General features: G+C 43.2%; 1 protein-coding gene across 2 annotated transcripts in view; it reads right to left on the reverse strand.

Annotated features, from left to right (window-relative positions):
* The window catches only part of Golm2 (golgi membrane protein 2), a 67,087-nt gene extending 52,986 nt beyond the window's left edge, over nucleotides 1-14,101 (reverse strand). For both annotated transcript variants that reach the window (XM_021649012.2, XM_021649010.2), the window contains exon 1: nucleotides 13,620-14,101. In XM_021649012.2, the coding sequence (XP_021504687.1) occupies nucleotides 13,620-13,946 (327 nt within the window). In that variant the 5' untranslated portion in view covers nucleotides 13,947-14,101. The remainder of the gene's footprint in view (nucleotides 1-13,619) is intronic.
* Between the last annotated feature and the right edge of the window lie 1,292 nt (nucleotides 14,102-15,393).

The raw sequence follows: 15,393 nt of genomic DNA on the forward strand, positions 1-15,393 counted from the left end.
CGCCACCACCTCTCAGCCTTATCAGACAATTCTTACACAGGCAGGGGACAACCTTGAGAAAGGAGAAAAGGAGTAAATGGGTAAAAGGTAAGAACAGCAGAGTCAGTCTGAACAGGAAAGAGATCGGAAAGTATCCTAAAGTGCAGACTGCCCAGAAATGTGGACTGCCCAGAAAAAGTGGAGTACTTTTTCTCATTTCTGATTTTAGAAGAAATGCTTTGAGCTTTTCCTGATCTAGTATTATATTGGATATTGGTCTATCATATTATCTTTATTATGCTGAGGTATATGTTCCTTCCATTTGTTTCTTTGAGGCTTTTATCATGAAATGATGTTAAATTTTGCCAAAGGCCTCTTCATGTCTATTGAGACGATCATGTAATATAATATGTGTGTATGTGGCCTATAATTATGTCTGTGTGTGCTCTGACTGTTCACATGTGTGAAGGCCAGGGACTGATGTCAGATAATGTCTTCTGTTGACTTTTAATTGTATTTTTTGAGTCAGGGTTTTTCACTGTTTCGTATCTCTCCCCAAACCTGGACTTAACCTTTTCAGTTAGAGCAGCTGCACAAGCCAGTGGAATCCACCTGTTTTCCCCACTTCCCTTCCAGCCCCTAGCACTGAGGTCACAGGCAGGCTGCCATGACTTTCACATAGATAATGGAAGGCAGCTATGCTCACCACTGTACCACCAACGCCCCACCCATGTAGAGAATGGAAATCTCAACTCAGGTCCTTTCTTTTGAGCAGGACTCTGCCCACTGAGCCATCTCCCCAGCCTGGTTTCTATCTCTAAGCATGTGTATGTGCTATATTTATTGATTTGAATCATCCCTGGATGAAACCTGGAATGAAACCAACTTGATTATAGTGTGTGGTCTTTGTAATATGTTTCTGAATTGGGTTTGCACATATTTTATTGATAAGTTTTATGTTCATTATGGAAACTGGTCTAACGTTTTCTGTGTCCTCACCTGATTTTGGTATCGGGTTAGTAACAGCTGTAATCTCAAAGGGTCTGGTAAGTTGTTTTCACTTCCATTTGATTCTAGAAATTTAAGTTGTCCAAGATTTCTTCAATAATAAGAGTATTGTTTCCTCCCTAATATTTTATATTTTATATGGTATCTCTTGGCGTTGAGTTCTAGTTTTATTTTACTATGATCTGGTAAGAAACAAAAAATTATTTTGACTTTTCTGTTAAGACTTTCTTTATAGCCTAAAATATAATCTATTTTAGAGACAGTTCCATGATCTAAGAGGAATATGTATCTCATTCTTACTGGATGGAATATTCTGTAAATGTCTGTTAACTTTATTTAATCTATGGTACATCTCAGCTCTTAAATTTCTTGGCTTCTATTCTGGATGGCCTATCTACTGATAACAGTTATTATTTTTATCAGGAGTTATATATACGTTTGTGTCTATTAGTTTTGCTTTATGAAGTTGAGAGCCCCCGATGTTTGGTGCATAAATATTTACAATTATTATATCTTATTTACAATTGTATCTTCTTTTGACAATTGTTTAATTAATTAATTTTAGTGTGTGGAGGCATGCAAGCCACCCCACACCTGTGGAGGTCAGAGGAAAATTTGTAAAAGATGATTTTCTCTTTCCACAATTTGAGTCCCAAAGATCAAACTCAGATTGTCAGGCTTACAGCAAGCAACTTTAGCCATTGGGACATCTTGCCTGTCTAATTAATCTATCTTCTTGATGAACTGTTTCCTTAATACGTATAGCCTTCTTCATCTCTTCTAGCTAATTTTGGCTTGAAGTCTATTTTATCAGAGAGCAGGATAGCTACACCAGTTTGTTTTCAATTTTCACTTGCTTGGGGCACTAAATCCTTTCACCTTCAGGGCATGTTTATCTTTGGTGCCCATTTTTTAACAGTATTCTTTCCTCCAAAAAATGAACAGGAGATTCCTTCATTTATGTTTGTATTTTTCAGTTTCCTTCATCAGTATTTTATAATTGTCAATGTAGGAGCTTCTCATCCCTTTGTAAAATCCCAAGTGTTTTATTGTTTTGTTGTTAATGTGAACAGAATTTTAATGCATGCTCTCACAGCCCACTGCCATAACAGAAGAAGCATACTGATTTTTGTGTCTTGGTTCTGAAATCTCAAGTTTTACCAGATTTGTTAGCTCTACTGTTTTTTGTTTGTGTGTTTGTTTGCCTGTTAGTTTTTTTGGGGTTGAAGGGGTGGTATTCCCAATTCTTTCTTTGTTTTAAGACAGGGTCTTAATGTGTCGCTCTGGCTGGCCTGGAACTCATTAAACATACCAGGTCAGTCTCAAGCTCACCAACATCCACTTGCCTCTGCCTCCCAAGTGCTGGGATTAAAGGCGTGTGCCACCACGATCAGCCAATTCTCAACTCTTTTTAAAGAGCTCTGAGCTAATTATACTGTAAAGAAGTACATTTTGGATTGTTTTCTCCTAGTTACTTAAGTCCCCACTCTGAGTAAGTAGTTAATGATGTTCCTGTGGTACATCTCCTTCAGCTGGAAAACCTTCAGGCCTCACCTTCAGGCCTCAGGAGGCAGATGAGATCTCTGAGTTTGAGGCCAGCCTGCTCGACAGAGCGAGTCTGAAGACACCAGAGTTACAGAGAGATGCCGTCTCAACAGAACAAAACAAAGAGTATTAACTATGGACCAGTAAGGTGGCTAAGTGGGTTAGGGCATTGTTTTCCAGCCTAATAATCAAGTTTGATCCCACACAACCATAGTGGACGGAATGAACTATCTCCCACAAGTAGTCCTCTGACTTCTACACATACATCGTATGTTTTAGTTAAGGTTTCCACTGCTGTGAAGAGACACATGTATTTAGGGCAACTACTATTCAAAACAAAACAAACAAAAACTATTTAATTGGGACTAGCTTTCAGTTTCAGAGGTTTGGTCCATTATCACCACGGCAGGAAGCATGGCAGGAAGCGTGGCAGCACACAGGCAGACACGGTGCTGGAGAAGGAGCTGAGAGGTCTACATCTTGATCCGCAGGCAGCAGAAGAGGACTGTGCGCCACACTGGGCATGGCCTGAGCACAGGAGAGCTCAGAGCCCACCCCCACAGTCACTCACTTCCTCCAGCAAGGCCACACCTCCTAATAGTGCTACTCCCTATGGGCCAAGCATGGCACACACGAGTCTATGAGTGATTTTAAAAAACCAGCACACCACAACACACACAATGTTGGTAAAACTCTCTCCAGGAGGAGATACACGCAATGTCTACGCTTTCTCCAAAGGTCTCAGCCATAGACAAAGACATGATTTTACCAAAGTTCAGTCTAGGGAACCAGTAAGTTTATCGGGCTTCCTTACAGACCATAGATGAGGGGTTACTTACAGGGGAGGGGAGTGAGTGCTGGTGCTCCTCCCCAGCAGACCACACCAAAGAGAGATGAGGGTATTTCCCTTAGCTGTATAGGTGGAACCCTTCTCCCTAGTCTACAGCAACCTATGTACTATAGCCCTTCCCCCCTTTGTGGTTCTGGGATTGAACTTAGTTCCCCGTGCCTTACTAAAAATCAGAAAACTATCTCCTCAAAGGCCATTTTGTTTGTTTGATTTGGTTTTTCAAGACAAGGTCTCTCTGGGTAGCCCTGGCTATCTTAGAACTCTTTCTATAGACCAGGCTGGCCTCAAACTCAGATATCCAGACTGCCTCTGCCTTTTAAGAATGGGGATTAAGGGTGTGTGCTACCACCACCTGGCTGAACATTATTTCTAAATGCTTCCATTTCTTGTGATTTCAGGTATGTGCCACCATGCCCAGCTCTTATCTCTTCAAAATAAAAATTTTATTTTATTCCCCTTACCCTTGAGAATAAACTAAAGCCCCTTAGTATGGCATATAAGACTGTTAAGTGTCTGGCCCTAAGAGGCCCAAAACAAGCCAACATATAATCAGTCAACGATTTTTCTATATAGACGCTAAGACAGTTAATGGAAAAAGAAGAGGCCTGAGTATAGTTTTTCCACAATGACAGGATAGCTGTTATAAACTTAAGGAGGAGAATTTATTTTGGGTCAGTTTCAGAACTTTCAGTACAGCTAGTTCCAATGCTTCTGGGCCTAGCCAAGAGCAAAATATTTTAACACCGGAGCTTGTTCATGGTATTGCAGGAAGAAGAGAACAGCACAAAAATGGACCAGGGCCAACATCCATCTTCTAAAGGTACCCCTCCAGTGACCCACTTTCTCCTCCCACAACAATCTGTTCAAATACTGAATCTATTAGAAGATGAAAACATTGTTCAGGTCAGAGCCCTCATGTGCTCTCTGGACACAACTAGAGACATGCTTTACTAAGCCCCTAGGTCATTCCAGTCAAACTGACAAGATTAACCAGGACAAGTTTCTTCAACATGCTAGAACAACTGAATAAATCACATGCAAAGCAAGGTTGTACCATGTGATATGGGAAAATTAACCCAAACAAACTACAAGCCTCAACAGAAGTGGACCTGTACACCTTTTAGAACAGGAAAAAATGTTCATGACCTTGGATTTTATAATTATTTCTTAAATTTTATAATGAAAAGCAGAGACAACTAAGGAACAAATAGATAAAACTGAACTTCATCCACATTCAAAACTTCAAAGAACACTAATGACAGACTAAAAGTACAATCTACAAAATAGAGGAAAATTTTTTGACTGATTTTGACACCTGGAATACATGAAGAATGACAGGTCAGTAACAACTTCAGATATAAAACTGAACAAAGGGAGCCTCTCTAAGCTTTCATGCTTTGACCATGATAGTCTGCTTTCCCCTGAACCTGACACCTGAAGAGATAGCTCAGTGATTATGAACACTGCTATTCTTCCAAAGGACCTGGGTTCAATTCCCAGCACCTACATGGTAGCTTGTAACCTTCTTAAACTCCAGTTCCAAAGGAGGTGACAATCTCTTCTGATCGCTGAAGGTTCTGTACATATGTGGTGCATAGACATACAAGAAAGCAAAACAGTCATACACACTTTTTTTTTTTTCAAGACAGGGCTTCTCTGTGTAGTTTGACAGCGCCCCAGACCTTAGTAGGGCCTGAGATTTTAGCACAATTGACTCCATGATGGAAGAACCATTCAGATTGTAAAACTCGGCACAGAGCCAGCCCCACCTGCCAGAATTAAAGCACAGGCCTACTCCATTAAAGGCCATAGTAGCTGCGGAAAAGTCTCTAACCGTGCTCACTTGCTTTTTGGTTTCTGTAGTTCTGCTTCCAGCTAACTGTTCTTGTTAATTGAAGTATGTCAACCCAAGACATGGTTTTTGTGCTTAAAAGCTCACCCTAAGAAAGGCGCAGGCTACACTGAGATCTCAATAAATCTGAGATCTGAATAAATCAAACACCCAATCTAGTTACAGGCTGGCTAATAAAGACTTTCTATTGGCTTAAACCTGTGTCTAAGCAGTCTTTTCTGATGAATACCCCACAACAGTCCTAGCTGTCCTGAAACTCATTCTGTAAACCAGGTTGGCCTCAAACTCAAGACATCTGCCTGCTTCTGCCTCCCAAGTGCTGGGACACATTTAAACATCATAAAACATCTTATTAACATAAGACTTTATTTCTTCATATTAGTTTATAAAACAAGTCTCTGGGACTAGAGAAATGGCTCAGTGCTTAAGAGCACTAGCAACTCTTGTAGAGGACTCACATTTGGTTCCCAGCACTCAACACGATGGCTCACAACCATTGGTATCTTCAGCTCTAGGGGATCCAACACTCTCTTTGAACCTCTGCAGCCACCAGGTACAAACATAGTACACATATCTACATGCAGGCAAAATATTCATGCACATAAGAAAATGAACAGATCTAAAAGATAATTAAGAAAAAATATGTTTCTGACAGCAATTTATAAGATGACTGAAAATGTTTTCACAATACTCCATTAGCTTAATCTCTAAACTTTCTTCTCCTCATTAAATGTTAAATGGAAGCAGAAAGCTATCTGGCGGTTTTGAAATGAAAACCAGCTCGGGAACACATACCTATGGTCCCAGCTACTTGGGAGGCTAAGACAGGAGGACTACTTGAACTTAGCTTTTAAGACCAGCCTGGGCAACATACCAAGACTCCATCTCAAAATTAATATGGGAAGGTGTATAGGAGAAAAATATGAAGGAAACAAAAGCAATATTTTCTTCATGCTAGGAAGACAATGAGTTGACGATTTTACCTCAGAATACTTTGATCATATCTTTCACAGGTAGTGAGTACATTTAGATAAGCGAATATTTTATGTCGGGTAGCCTAGCACACATTTACACATGCCTTGATTTCAAAACCAGGGCAAACTGATAATAAGTCATAAATACTTCCTGAGTCCACACCTAATTTGTAGTGCCAAACTTGTGTTTACAACAATCAGTGTTTTAGTTTCTATTTTATTAGGATAGATAATACTCTGACAAACTTATATGGTAAAATGTGGTTTTGATATACATATATAATATGTATTGATCAAAGCAGAGTAATTAATCACCTCAAGTGCTTTTCCTTTCTTGTCGGTGAAACAAACTCCTTATCACTACTGTGAAACACTCAATGTATTACTGTTACCTGCAGTCAGCCAACTGTGCAAGAGAACATCAGGATTTATTCACCCTATCAGCTAACACTGCACCTGATGCTCAGCCTCTTCCAATCGTCTTCTCCCTACCAGCTGGAGTTTGTTTTGTTTTGTAGTGCTAGGGATCAAACTCAGGGATTGGGGGGAGGGGGGTATGTGGCTCAGAAGCAGAGTGCTTACCTACACGTGCAAGGACCTGGGTTGGATCTCCTCCAACTCCAACTCAACACACACACAGCACACCTCCCGCGTGCTAAGCAAGCACTCCAGTACACATACATCCTCCTCCCCACGCAGACTAGATTTTCAAATTCAAGAGATAGTATGTATTTGGGGGAAAAAAAGAAAGAAAAAAGTAGGTCCAAACCAGAAATGGTGCACATCTACAATATAAAATAAAAACAAAACAACAAAAACAGAAACAGATGATACAACACAGAATTCTACTAGACCTCCAAACACCAACACTCCTCAAATTATTCCATTAAAAAAATAATAATAACAAAGCCAGTATTACTCTGATACCAAAATCAAAGCTCCAACCGAAAAAAAAAAATTACAGATCAATCTCTTTGATGGCACATGAGTGCAAAAATTCTGAACAAGACTGCTCTTCCAGAGGAACCAGGTTCAACTCCTAGCACAAGAATGACAGCTCACAACCATCATAGGTATTTTTAGGTAGAGAGGTAATAACATGATTTCTTATGACTTTCTTTCTTTTAAAAATAATTTGTTTATTTTTCTTTTACGTGCATTGGTGTTTGTGTGAGGGTGTCAGATCCCCTGGAACTTGAGTCACAGACGGTTTTGAGCTGCCATGTGGGTGCTGGGAATTGAACCTGGGTCCTTGGAATTGAAGCTGGGTCCTCTGGAAGAACATCCAGTGCTCTAAACCCCTGAGCCATCTCTCCAGCCCCTTATGACTTTTTAAGACATCCTTTCTGTACTTATCTCTCTCCCACCCTAATTAGAGGGCCCCTCCCCGTTTTTTCCCATTTTCCCCTTCAATCATCTGTACTCTTCTATTCCCCCTTTCTCATGCCCCTCCCCCCATTCCTTCTTTAGTTACTCCAGGATATGTACTCATGTCTGAATATTTGGAGCTAGGAGCCTCAGATGAGTGAGAATGTGCAACAGTTGTCTTTCTAGGTCTGGGCTACTCTACTCAATATGATCTTTTCTATTTCCATCCATTTACCTGGCTAGACCCTGGAAAAGGATAGGATACAATAGGATAATCTGTTTTATGTTTTTGTTTTTGTTTTTTAAAAACCTTTGGCTTGAAAAATAATGTAAAAAAAAAAGTGTTAGTATTTGTTTTTCAATTTGTTCTTTTTTTTCTTTATATGTTTGAGTGTTTTGCTGCAAATATGTCTGTGTACCACATGTGTGTCTGGTATCCTGTGGGTCCAGAAGAAGATGTTGTATTCCCCGGAACTGGAGTTACATATACAATTTTATGAAAATTTCCCATCTGGGTTTACAATGCTCTATCCAAGAGACAAAAACCATTTAACAAAAAACCCAACACCAAGTACGAGAAGGCTGGCCAGGGTTGTCCAAGGCACTCTAAAATGTTATAGGCTCTTGTATCACCCATGGCTTCTACCCCAGAGGTGGAAGGTAAAAGTAAGTTCCTACTGCTGAAGACCCCACACCTTTCAGACACAGAGCACAGAGGATAGAACTGACCCAAAAGCCTCCTCCCTGACAACTAGCTTTGACGGCACCAAAAGGCACAATGTAAGATTCCAAGGGAGGAAAGAAACCAACAATCCTATGAACCACAACAACTACCAGCAAAGCACCGTGACCCTATGGCTGCAGCGGTGGCATACACACTTGCCCATAACCAACAGTTCTCTCATTGGCTTTACCACTCATTCAACAAGAAGGAAATCATGCCTGATAATGGAAACCCAGTCAACTACCCAGAGCTAGTGCAGTCATGGACCTTGAAAGAGAATCTACAATCACCACTTTATTAAACCACCATAATCCCTAACTACACTCTAAATATTTGTCCGTATTTATACCCGAAAGTGTAATCCTCACCTCCATAAGGAAACTTCTCTTGCCAACAGATGGACATCATAAAACACACACACGCACACACACACACACACACACACACACACAATACACAATCAATCAAAATGTGGAGCTGTGGGACCCAGTCCCAACTGATACATCTGTAACACAATTCCTGCACCTAAGGCTAAGGGATCATTGCAGAAGACAGACCTAAAAGATTTCAAAAGCTAGAACAGGGAGCTTGCTGTGAGATTGTGTCTCCTAGAAGTGTCAGAAGCTACACCCATTTCCAAAGTAACATACACAATAACAGGGATTAAAACCTTTAATAGAATTTGGAATGGGGGTATGGGAGAGATACAAAAACAAACTCTTAACATTCAATCAGCAGTAAGCACTATCAGAAACCCCACAGGGAATTTAAAGCAGTCTGTTCTCAAGGAACTTACAACATTGAGAAGAGGTTAACACATAGGAAGCTATTAGCTAAACAAACAAACTAGTATGGCTCAAACAATAAAGGTAAATTATATATATAAAAAAAAGAAAAGCGTGATCTAGACTAGAAGTCCTAGGAGCCACTGAATGAATTGACATGGATCAGAAGGTACATTAAAGAGAGGTAGACAAAAAAGAAGTGAAAGGATAAGACAGGGAAGAGGAAGAAAGACACAAAATCAACTATCAGGACACAAAAAAATGGAGACAGCGCTGCGCAGAATCACCAGTCGGGAATAGTCTGGATGAGGAGCTAATGGAGCATACAGGTGGTTGGGGACACTACAGAAGAACTTAGAGATTAAACAACATTCTGACTTCACGGAGTAACTGATACAGCCACTCCAAAGGAAGATCTGAGGGGGCCCGAGTTTGCTTATGGGGAGAACTGCTTAAAGGGAGAGCACAACAGTCTAACCTGTTTTAGTAACGGTTACATGAACATTGTGTACAGGGCTAATTTAGTAGGACAGAAGCTCAGAAGGAAGGTTTTTGCAGGATTTGAGTTACATGAATTAGCAATTAAATTACAGTTATAAAGCAGCCAGACTATAGCAGGTGAGCTAGAGGAAAAGCCTTCCACCTAGTTCTAAAATGCTTCAAGTATTTTAGAACTACGTGGAAGGCTGATCCTTAAAGTACAGAGAAACAGTCAAGCTCCAGAGAATCGGGTAAGACAACTATGGGAAGAACCAACTAAATTTAACTGAAAATGGGCCAGGAAATAGGGAAGGAAAAAAAAGAAGTCAAACAGTAGGCTAGTACTAGAACCGGATCTTGGGCAGGAACACAAATAGAGCTCCATCCTGGAGAAAAGGCAGTCATAAATAAGGAAGCTTTAAGTGAATAATAAGAGCTAAGACACAATTTGAAGATTTTCTTTTGAAGATTTACCTATCTTTATTTTAAGTGTATAAAAATTTTGTCTGCATGTGCTGGGTACCATGTATGTGCTGGCACTTGTGGAAGCCAGAAGAAGGCTTTAGATCCTGTGGAACTGGCGTTACAGATGGCTGTGAGCACCACACAGGTTCTGGGAATCAAACCCAGATCCTTTAGAAAAGCAGCTAGTACTCTTGACCAATGAGCCACTTCTCCAGCTCCATTCTAAGAATTCTAATGAATTTGTTTGTTTAAACTTCCAAAGAGTAAGAAGGACTGCCCTCTTCCTCTCACAGGTGAGGGTAGCTAAGGCGCAGAGAAGCAATCTGCCTGATGAAACAGATACTAGACGTGCAATGTAGTGTAGCAAAGGGCACACCTACTGCCCAGCCTGGTCTCTATGTGTTGTGTGCCAAGGCTTTTATTCACACATTTGTGTGCGAGACTATTATATAGCTATACACTGTGTTGTACACCACAGTGAAGGTAATTTTTGAAGGAAAAATATAATATGGTCTCCATTCTCCTTTCTGACTCCATCTTGTCTTCATTCAACTAAAGCTACTTATAATTGTTAAACATATTTTATATATTCTTTTTAATACATTCCCAGTGAAGACTATGCAGCTTTGAAAAAAAAGAAGTCATTTATTGCTCAGTTCCAAACCGCAAAACTGAATGTTTTGGTTTTTTGGTCTGTTTTTTTTGTTTGTTTGTTTGTTTGTTTTGTTTTGTTTTTGTTTTTTTATTTTCTCAAGACAAGGTTTCATTAGGTAACCCAGTTTGGCCTTGAACGCATGACTCTCTGGCCTCTACCTTCCCTGCTGTGATTACAGGCCTGTGCCACCACATCTAGCTTCAAAACTAGGCCTTTGAGTATGCATATTTATAAAAGAACAATAGCTTTGAGGAAGACACTGTCTACACTCAAACAGTTCCTTTCCGTAATCAAGCACTTGATCTAGACCATTTACTGCAGTCCAGGGGACGCGGTAACAAGAATCAAGCAAGCTGAGTGAGGGCACACACACAGATAAATACCGACACTTGGAGCCAGCCTTAGCACATGGTGCCACTCTCGTCTACTACAAAAAGAAAAAGGGAAATGCAGTAGATATAATGAAGAAGGAGGGGAGACTACATTTGGTATATGATTGATTTCCCCCAAGATACTCGGTGAATTGTGCTACTCAAACTCCTATGTTGAAGTTTCAACCTCCGGGATCTCAGAATACAGCCGTATTTGGAGTTGAAAGCAGGCTATTAGTGTGGGACTGTTGCTAAAGTGCATCCCTGGGGGAAACACAAAAAATACCTACCCCTGGGAAACCAGTGAGTTTTTTCCTTATAGCACACAGGTAATGGGTTAGTTACTTACAGGAGTGTGGGTGCTCCCCTTCCCCAACCAAGGGCCCCCACCAGGAGGAATGAAAGCTTTTCCACAGACACACAGGTGACACTAGTCTTCACCAGTCTGAATACTCTAGTCCCTCCCTGAAACCCTGTGCAATTAGTATAGACTTGCATACAGTAACTACTACTGAGTGGCTGGACACTTGGGTGAAGATTTGTGACCCTCTCATCCACCTATGAGGGGAAGTTCAACAAGCTCAGCTGGGACGATCTTTTCTAAGCAGACAAAGGTGAACTCCTGAAGATGATGCTTGTTTCACTCAAAAGAATAGACATGTACGAGAGGGGCCGCAACCCAAAATATCTAGGAGCTGAGAAGATGAGGCCCTGGGGTTGCATACATCTAGAGAACACCCTAGCAGGATAACGGCAGCCATCTGCAGCCGAGGTGAGAGATCTCTGAGAAAATCAACCCTTGCCAGTAACTTGAGCTGGGACGCTCAGCCTCCAGGGCCGTGCGGAAATAAAGTTCTACGCCTAGTGTGTGGTACTATTATGGCAGCCCTAGAAAATTAATACACTCCTCCATATTAAAAACCTTTACAGAACAGAATAAAATACAATACATTTGAGAGAATCTAGAAAAATGAGCCTGGTTTCTCACTTCCGGGGCAGTGATAAGAACACTTATTCTCATCCTGGAAATGATAGAAACGGCACAATGAACTGGAAGAAACAAATATCACCATCACCTTTCTGATGATCCAGAGGTGGGATTACTCTATCTATGTGGTAGCCTGAATAAGAATGGTCCTGATAGGCTCATGTTTGAATACTTGGTCCCAAATTAGTAGAACTATTTGGGAAGGATTAGGAGGTGTGGCCTTGTTGAAGGAGGCATGTCACTGGGGGCAGGAGTTGAGGTTTCAAAGGACTCAAGTCATCCCTACTGTTCCTCCGTGCCTTCTGCAGAGGACCTGCTTTCAATTCCCAGCACCCACATGGTGGCTCAAAACCACCTGTAACTCCCAGTTCCGGGGGATCCAAAGCTTTCTGGCCTCCAAATACTCGGGTGGTAGACAGATAAAATAAATAAATAAATAAAATTTAAAAAGCCAACAGGCTGGGCCTCTGATCCCATTATCCAGGGATGCAGACGCCTCCCTGTAAGTTCAAGGCCAGTCTGGTCTACCAAGCGATCTCACAAATGTACTATGATCTCCAAAAATGTACTCTGGCATGTGCATGCACACACACACACACACACAATATTTATAAGAGTCCAGAAAAGAAGTCATCTACTGTACTGCCTATCTAGAAACTTTCAGAATTCTGCTATAACAACTGAAGTTGCCTAAGTTTAAAAAAAAAAAGTCAATAAAATGGTGAAAACACATCCTATAAGTAGGACATGATGACAGTCTTCGTTATACAATTTTTAAATTTAAAATATTTTATTTTCTGTGTGCATTAAGCACCAGCCTTATAACAGCTACGTAAGCGTATAGTTTTGTTTTTTTCTTTCAAGAACAGTAATGGCAGACATAAGATTCTGTTCCTAAGAACTTATTTTTAGAGCCTACCATTTTGGCTAATTTCATTAACAATTCAAATTGAGAAGATAAAGGATTAACGGCGCCCAAGTCAAAAGCGTGGCTCGGTACACGGTTCCTGACTCATCCATCACAACACTTTCAACATAAAAATCATTTGTTTTTAAAAATCTACTTAGCAAACCATCAACTTACAGAGATTTTAAAAGTCATTCTGTTTACAAATATTTTGTTGAGCATCAAAAGGGAAGGAGACCCCGTTCTAAAATAAAGACATTAATATTGATCAGTCTGCACGGAATGAGGATGAGACAATGCCCATAACCATACCTGGCAGCCTGCAGATCTGTGTGCCCGTGAACCTAAGGCGGCCACACAGGCCGGATGATTACCACTGCCAGCTCAGCAGCTGAGCTTGAAGAAAGGAGAAAAGGCGGCATCTACACACAGGCCACTCTAGACAACCAGAACTTACAGTCGTCCCTGGAAGCAAATGGAGAATGTGGCGCTGATACCACAGGAAAAGTCTCACAGCAAACAGGGATGCTGTGGGGCTGGGGAGCTTCCAAGGGTTACCACGCTGAAGCCATACAGCAACCGCTCTCTGGCTGTTAACACTAACACCTCACCCCGGAGATGAATAGAAAAAAAACTCCAGGAAGGCCCAGGAAAGGGCTCGACCTTACCTTGTCATCCTCGCATCTCTTCCCCAGGCCCTCCCTGGCCTGCAGCCGGCTGCTCAGGCGGCCGTAGTCGGCCTCCTTCTGGTCGATCTGCTTCTTATGCGTGTCCACCAAGAGCAAGAGGTCCGAATTGCGCTTCTCCAGGCGCCCACGGGCCACCTCGGTGCGCTGGACTTGGCCCTGCAGCTCGGCCACCTCCTCCTGAAGCAGAACGTGGCGGGAGGAGATGCTCCAGTAGTTGAAGGCAAGGACGACGATGACCACCAGCAGCACCACCAGCACGAAGGAGGGCAGGCGGCCGGCCCGCCGGTTGGCCCCGAAACCCACCATGGGGCCGGTGGCTCCGCCGCCGCCGACACCTGCGGACAGCGCCGGCCTGCGATCCGAGCGGCCTCGGGACCGCGTCCCCCAGGGGCGGGGCTAGCCGCCGGAGCGCGGAAGGGGGCGGGGCGTCGCGGGTCCTCCCCGCCCCCTCGGCGCCCCCGCCGCGAGCCCTCCGAGAGCCGAAGCCGGGTCGGCGCCCGCCGCGGGGAACCGGGAGAAGCCGGCGCCGGTACCCGCGGCCCCGACGCCTCAGGGCTGGGGGCGGGGACGCGCGCCGGAAGGGGGCGGGTTTCCTCCGTCCCCGCCCACCGGCTGGGACCCGGGCGCCCAGGGGGGCATTTGCTGGTTTCCGCCGCCGACACCCCCTCTTCTCGCGAGATAGTGGGCTTCCTCTCGTCCCCCCCCTGCGGTCCTGTCTCGCGAGGGTTCTCCGGAGGCTGGGGCGCGGCGGCGGGGTCGCGCTGCGTACCTGGGTGGGTGTGGCTGCTGCTGTCACCTGGCGGATGCCTGGGAGGCCGGGTCTGGGGAGGTCCTGCTCTAAGCCGGCCCTTGGGCAGTTCCGCCTCTCAGGGATCCTGAGACTGTTAACAGCAGGTAGGTGAGATGCTCCAGGTGAGATGCGGCCTGAGAGGGGTCCGGCAAAGGTTTTCTGCCTGTTCTCGTTTGTGCCAACGACGTGGAGGAAACGAAACAGTCTACGTGAACAGCGGTGCCGGGACGGTGTGGAAAGACAGCAGGAAGATGCCCAGCTTTGGGAAGCTCTGGGATTGAGATGTTAGCCGCCCGGTTTCCAAGGTTACGGCTGCCGCGGGTAGGAAGAATTCCAGAATGCGGTGCTCCCGTTTTAAAACGCTCCGCTGCTTTCTTCCTCGACCGAGCCGAAGGCAAAGTCCAGAAGCTGCCCTCTGTGAATGGCAGCTAATGCGCCGTTACTGACGGCTGACACGCTCCGAATTAGCAATAGTAGCCCTTACAAGTTGTTTCTGCACGCCTAGTTTTATATCCCTCCTATCCCGACAACGGTGTTACAGACGAGAAAGCTAGGACACGACGATGCTCGGAAACTTCAAAGCCCTGCATCGTTTCTGAACTGGGCTTAAAGCCAAGTGATGGGATTCTTGACACCGTTGCTCTCTGCTTTGTAGCAGGTGTTGTTCTGTGTGTTCCTGTTCTCTTCAGTGAACGTAACACGTACCGTTATACTCAAGAGAATGCCCTGCTTGTTCCCTCAGCATATTTCCTTCGTATGTGTTTAAACAAATAATACAAAGTTACTGGTTTTCACTTGTGTTGGCAGCGACTGTATTTGCTGTTGTCAGACACCGAGTGATCATACTCCCTCAAGAACATAAACTTTATAGTGTGTTTATTCAAACCGGCTGATAGTTTGGAGACAGGAAGACTCCCAACTTTGAGTAATTGTTCCATGCTTCCTGTGCATTTCAAAAATAAA

Source organism: Meriones unguiculatus, chromosome 18 (genome assembly GCF_030254825.1).
Source record: "Meriones unguiculatus strain TT.TT164.6M chromosome 18, Bangor_MerUng_6.1, whole genome shotgun sequence".
NCBI classification, from domain to species: Eukaryota; Metazoa; Chordata; class Mammalia; order Rodentia; family Muridae; genus Meriones; species Meriones unguiculatus.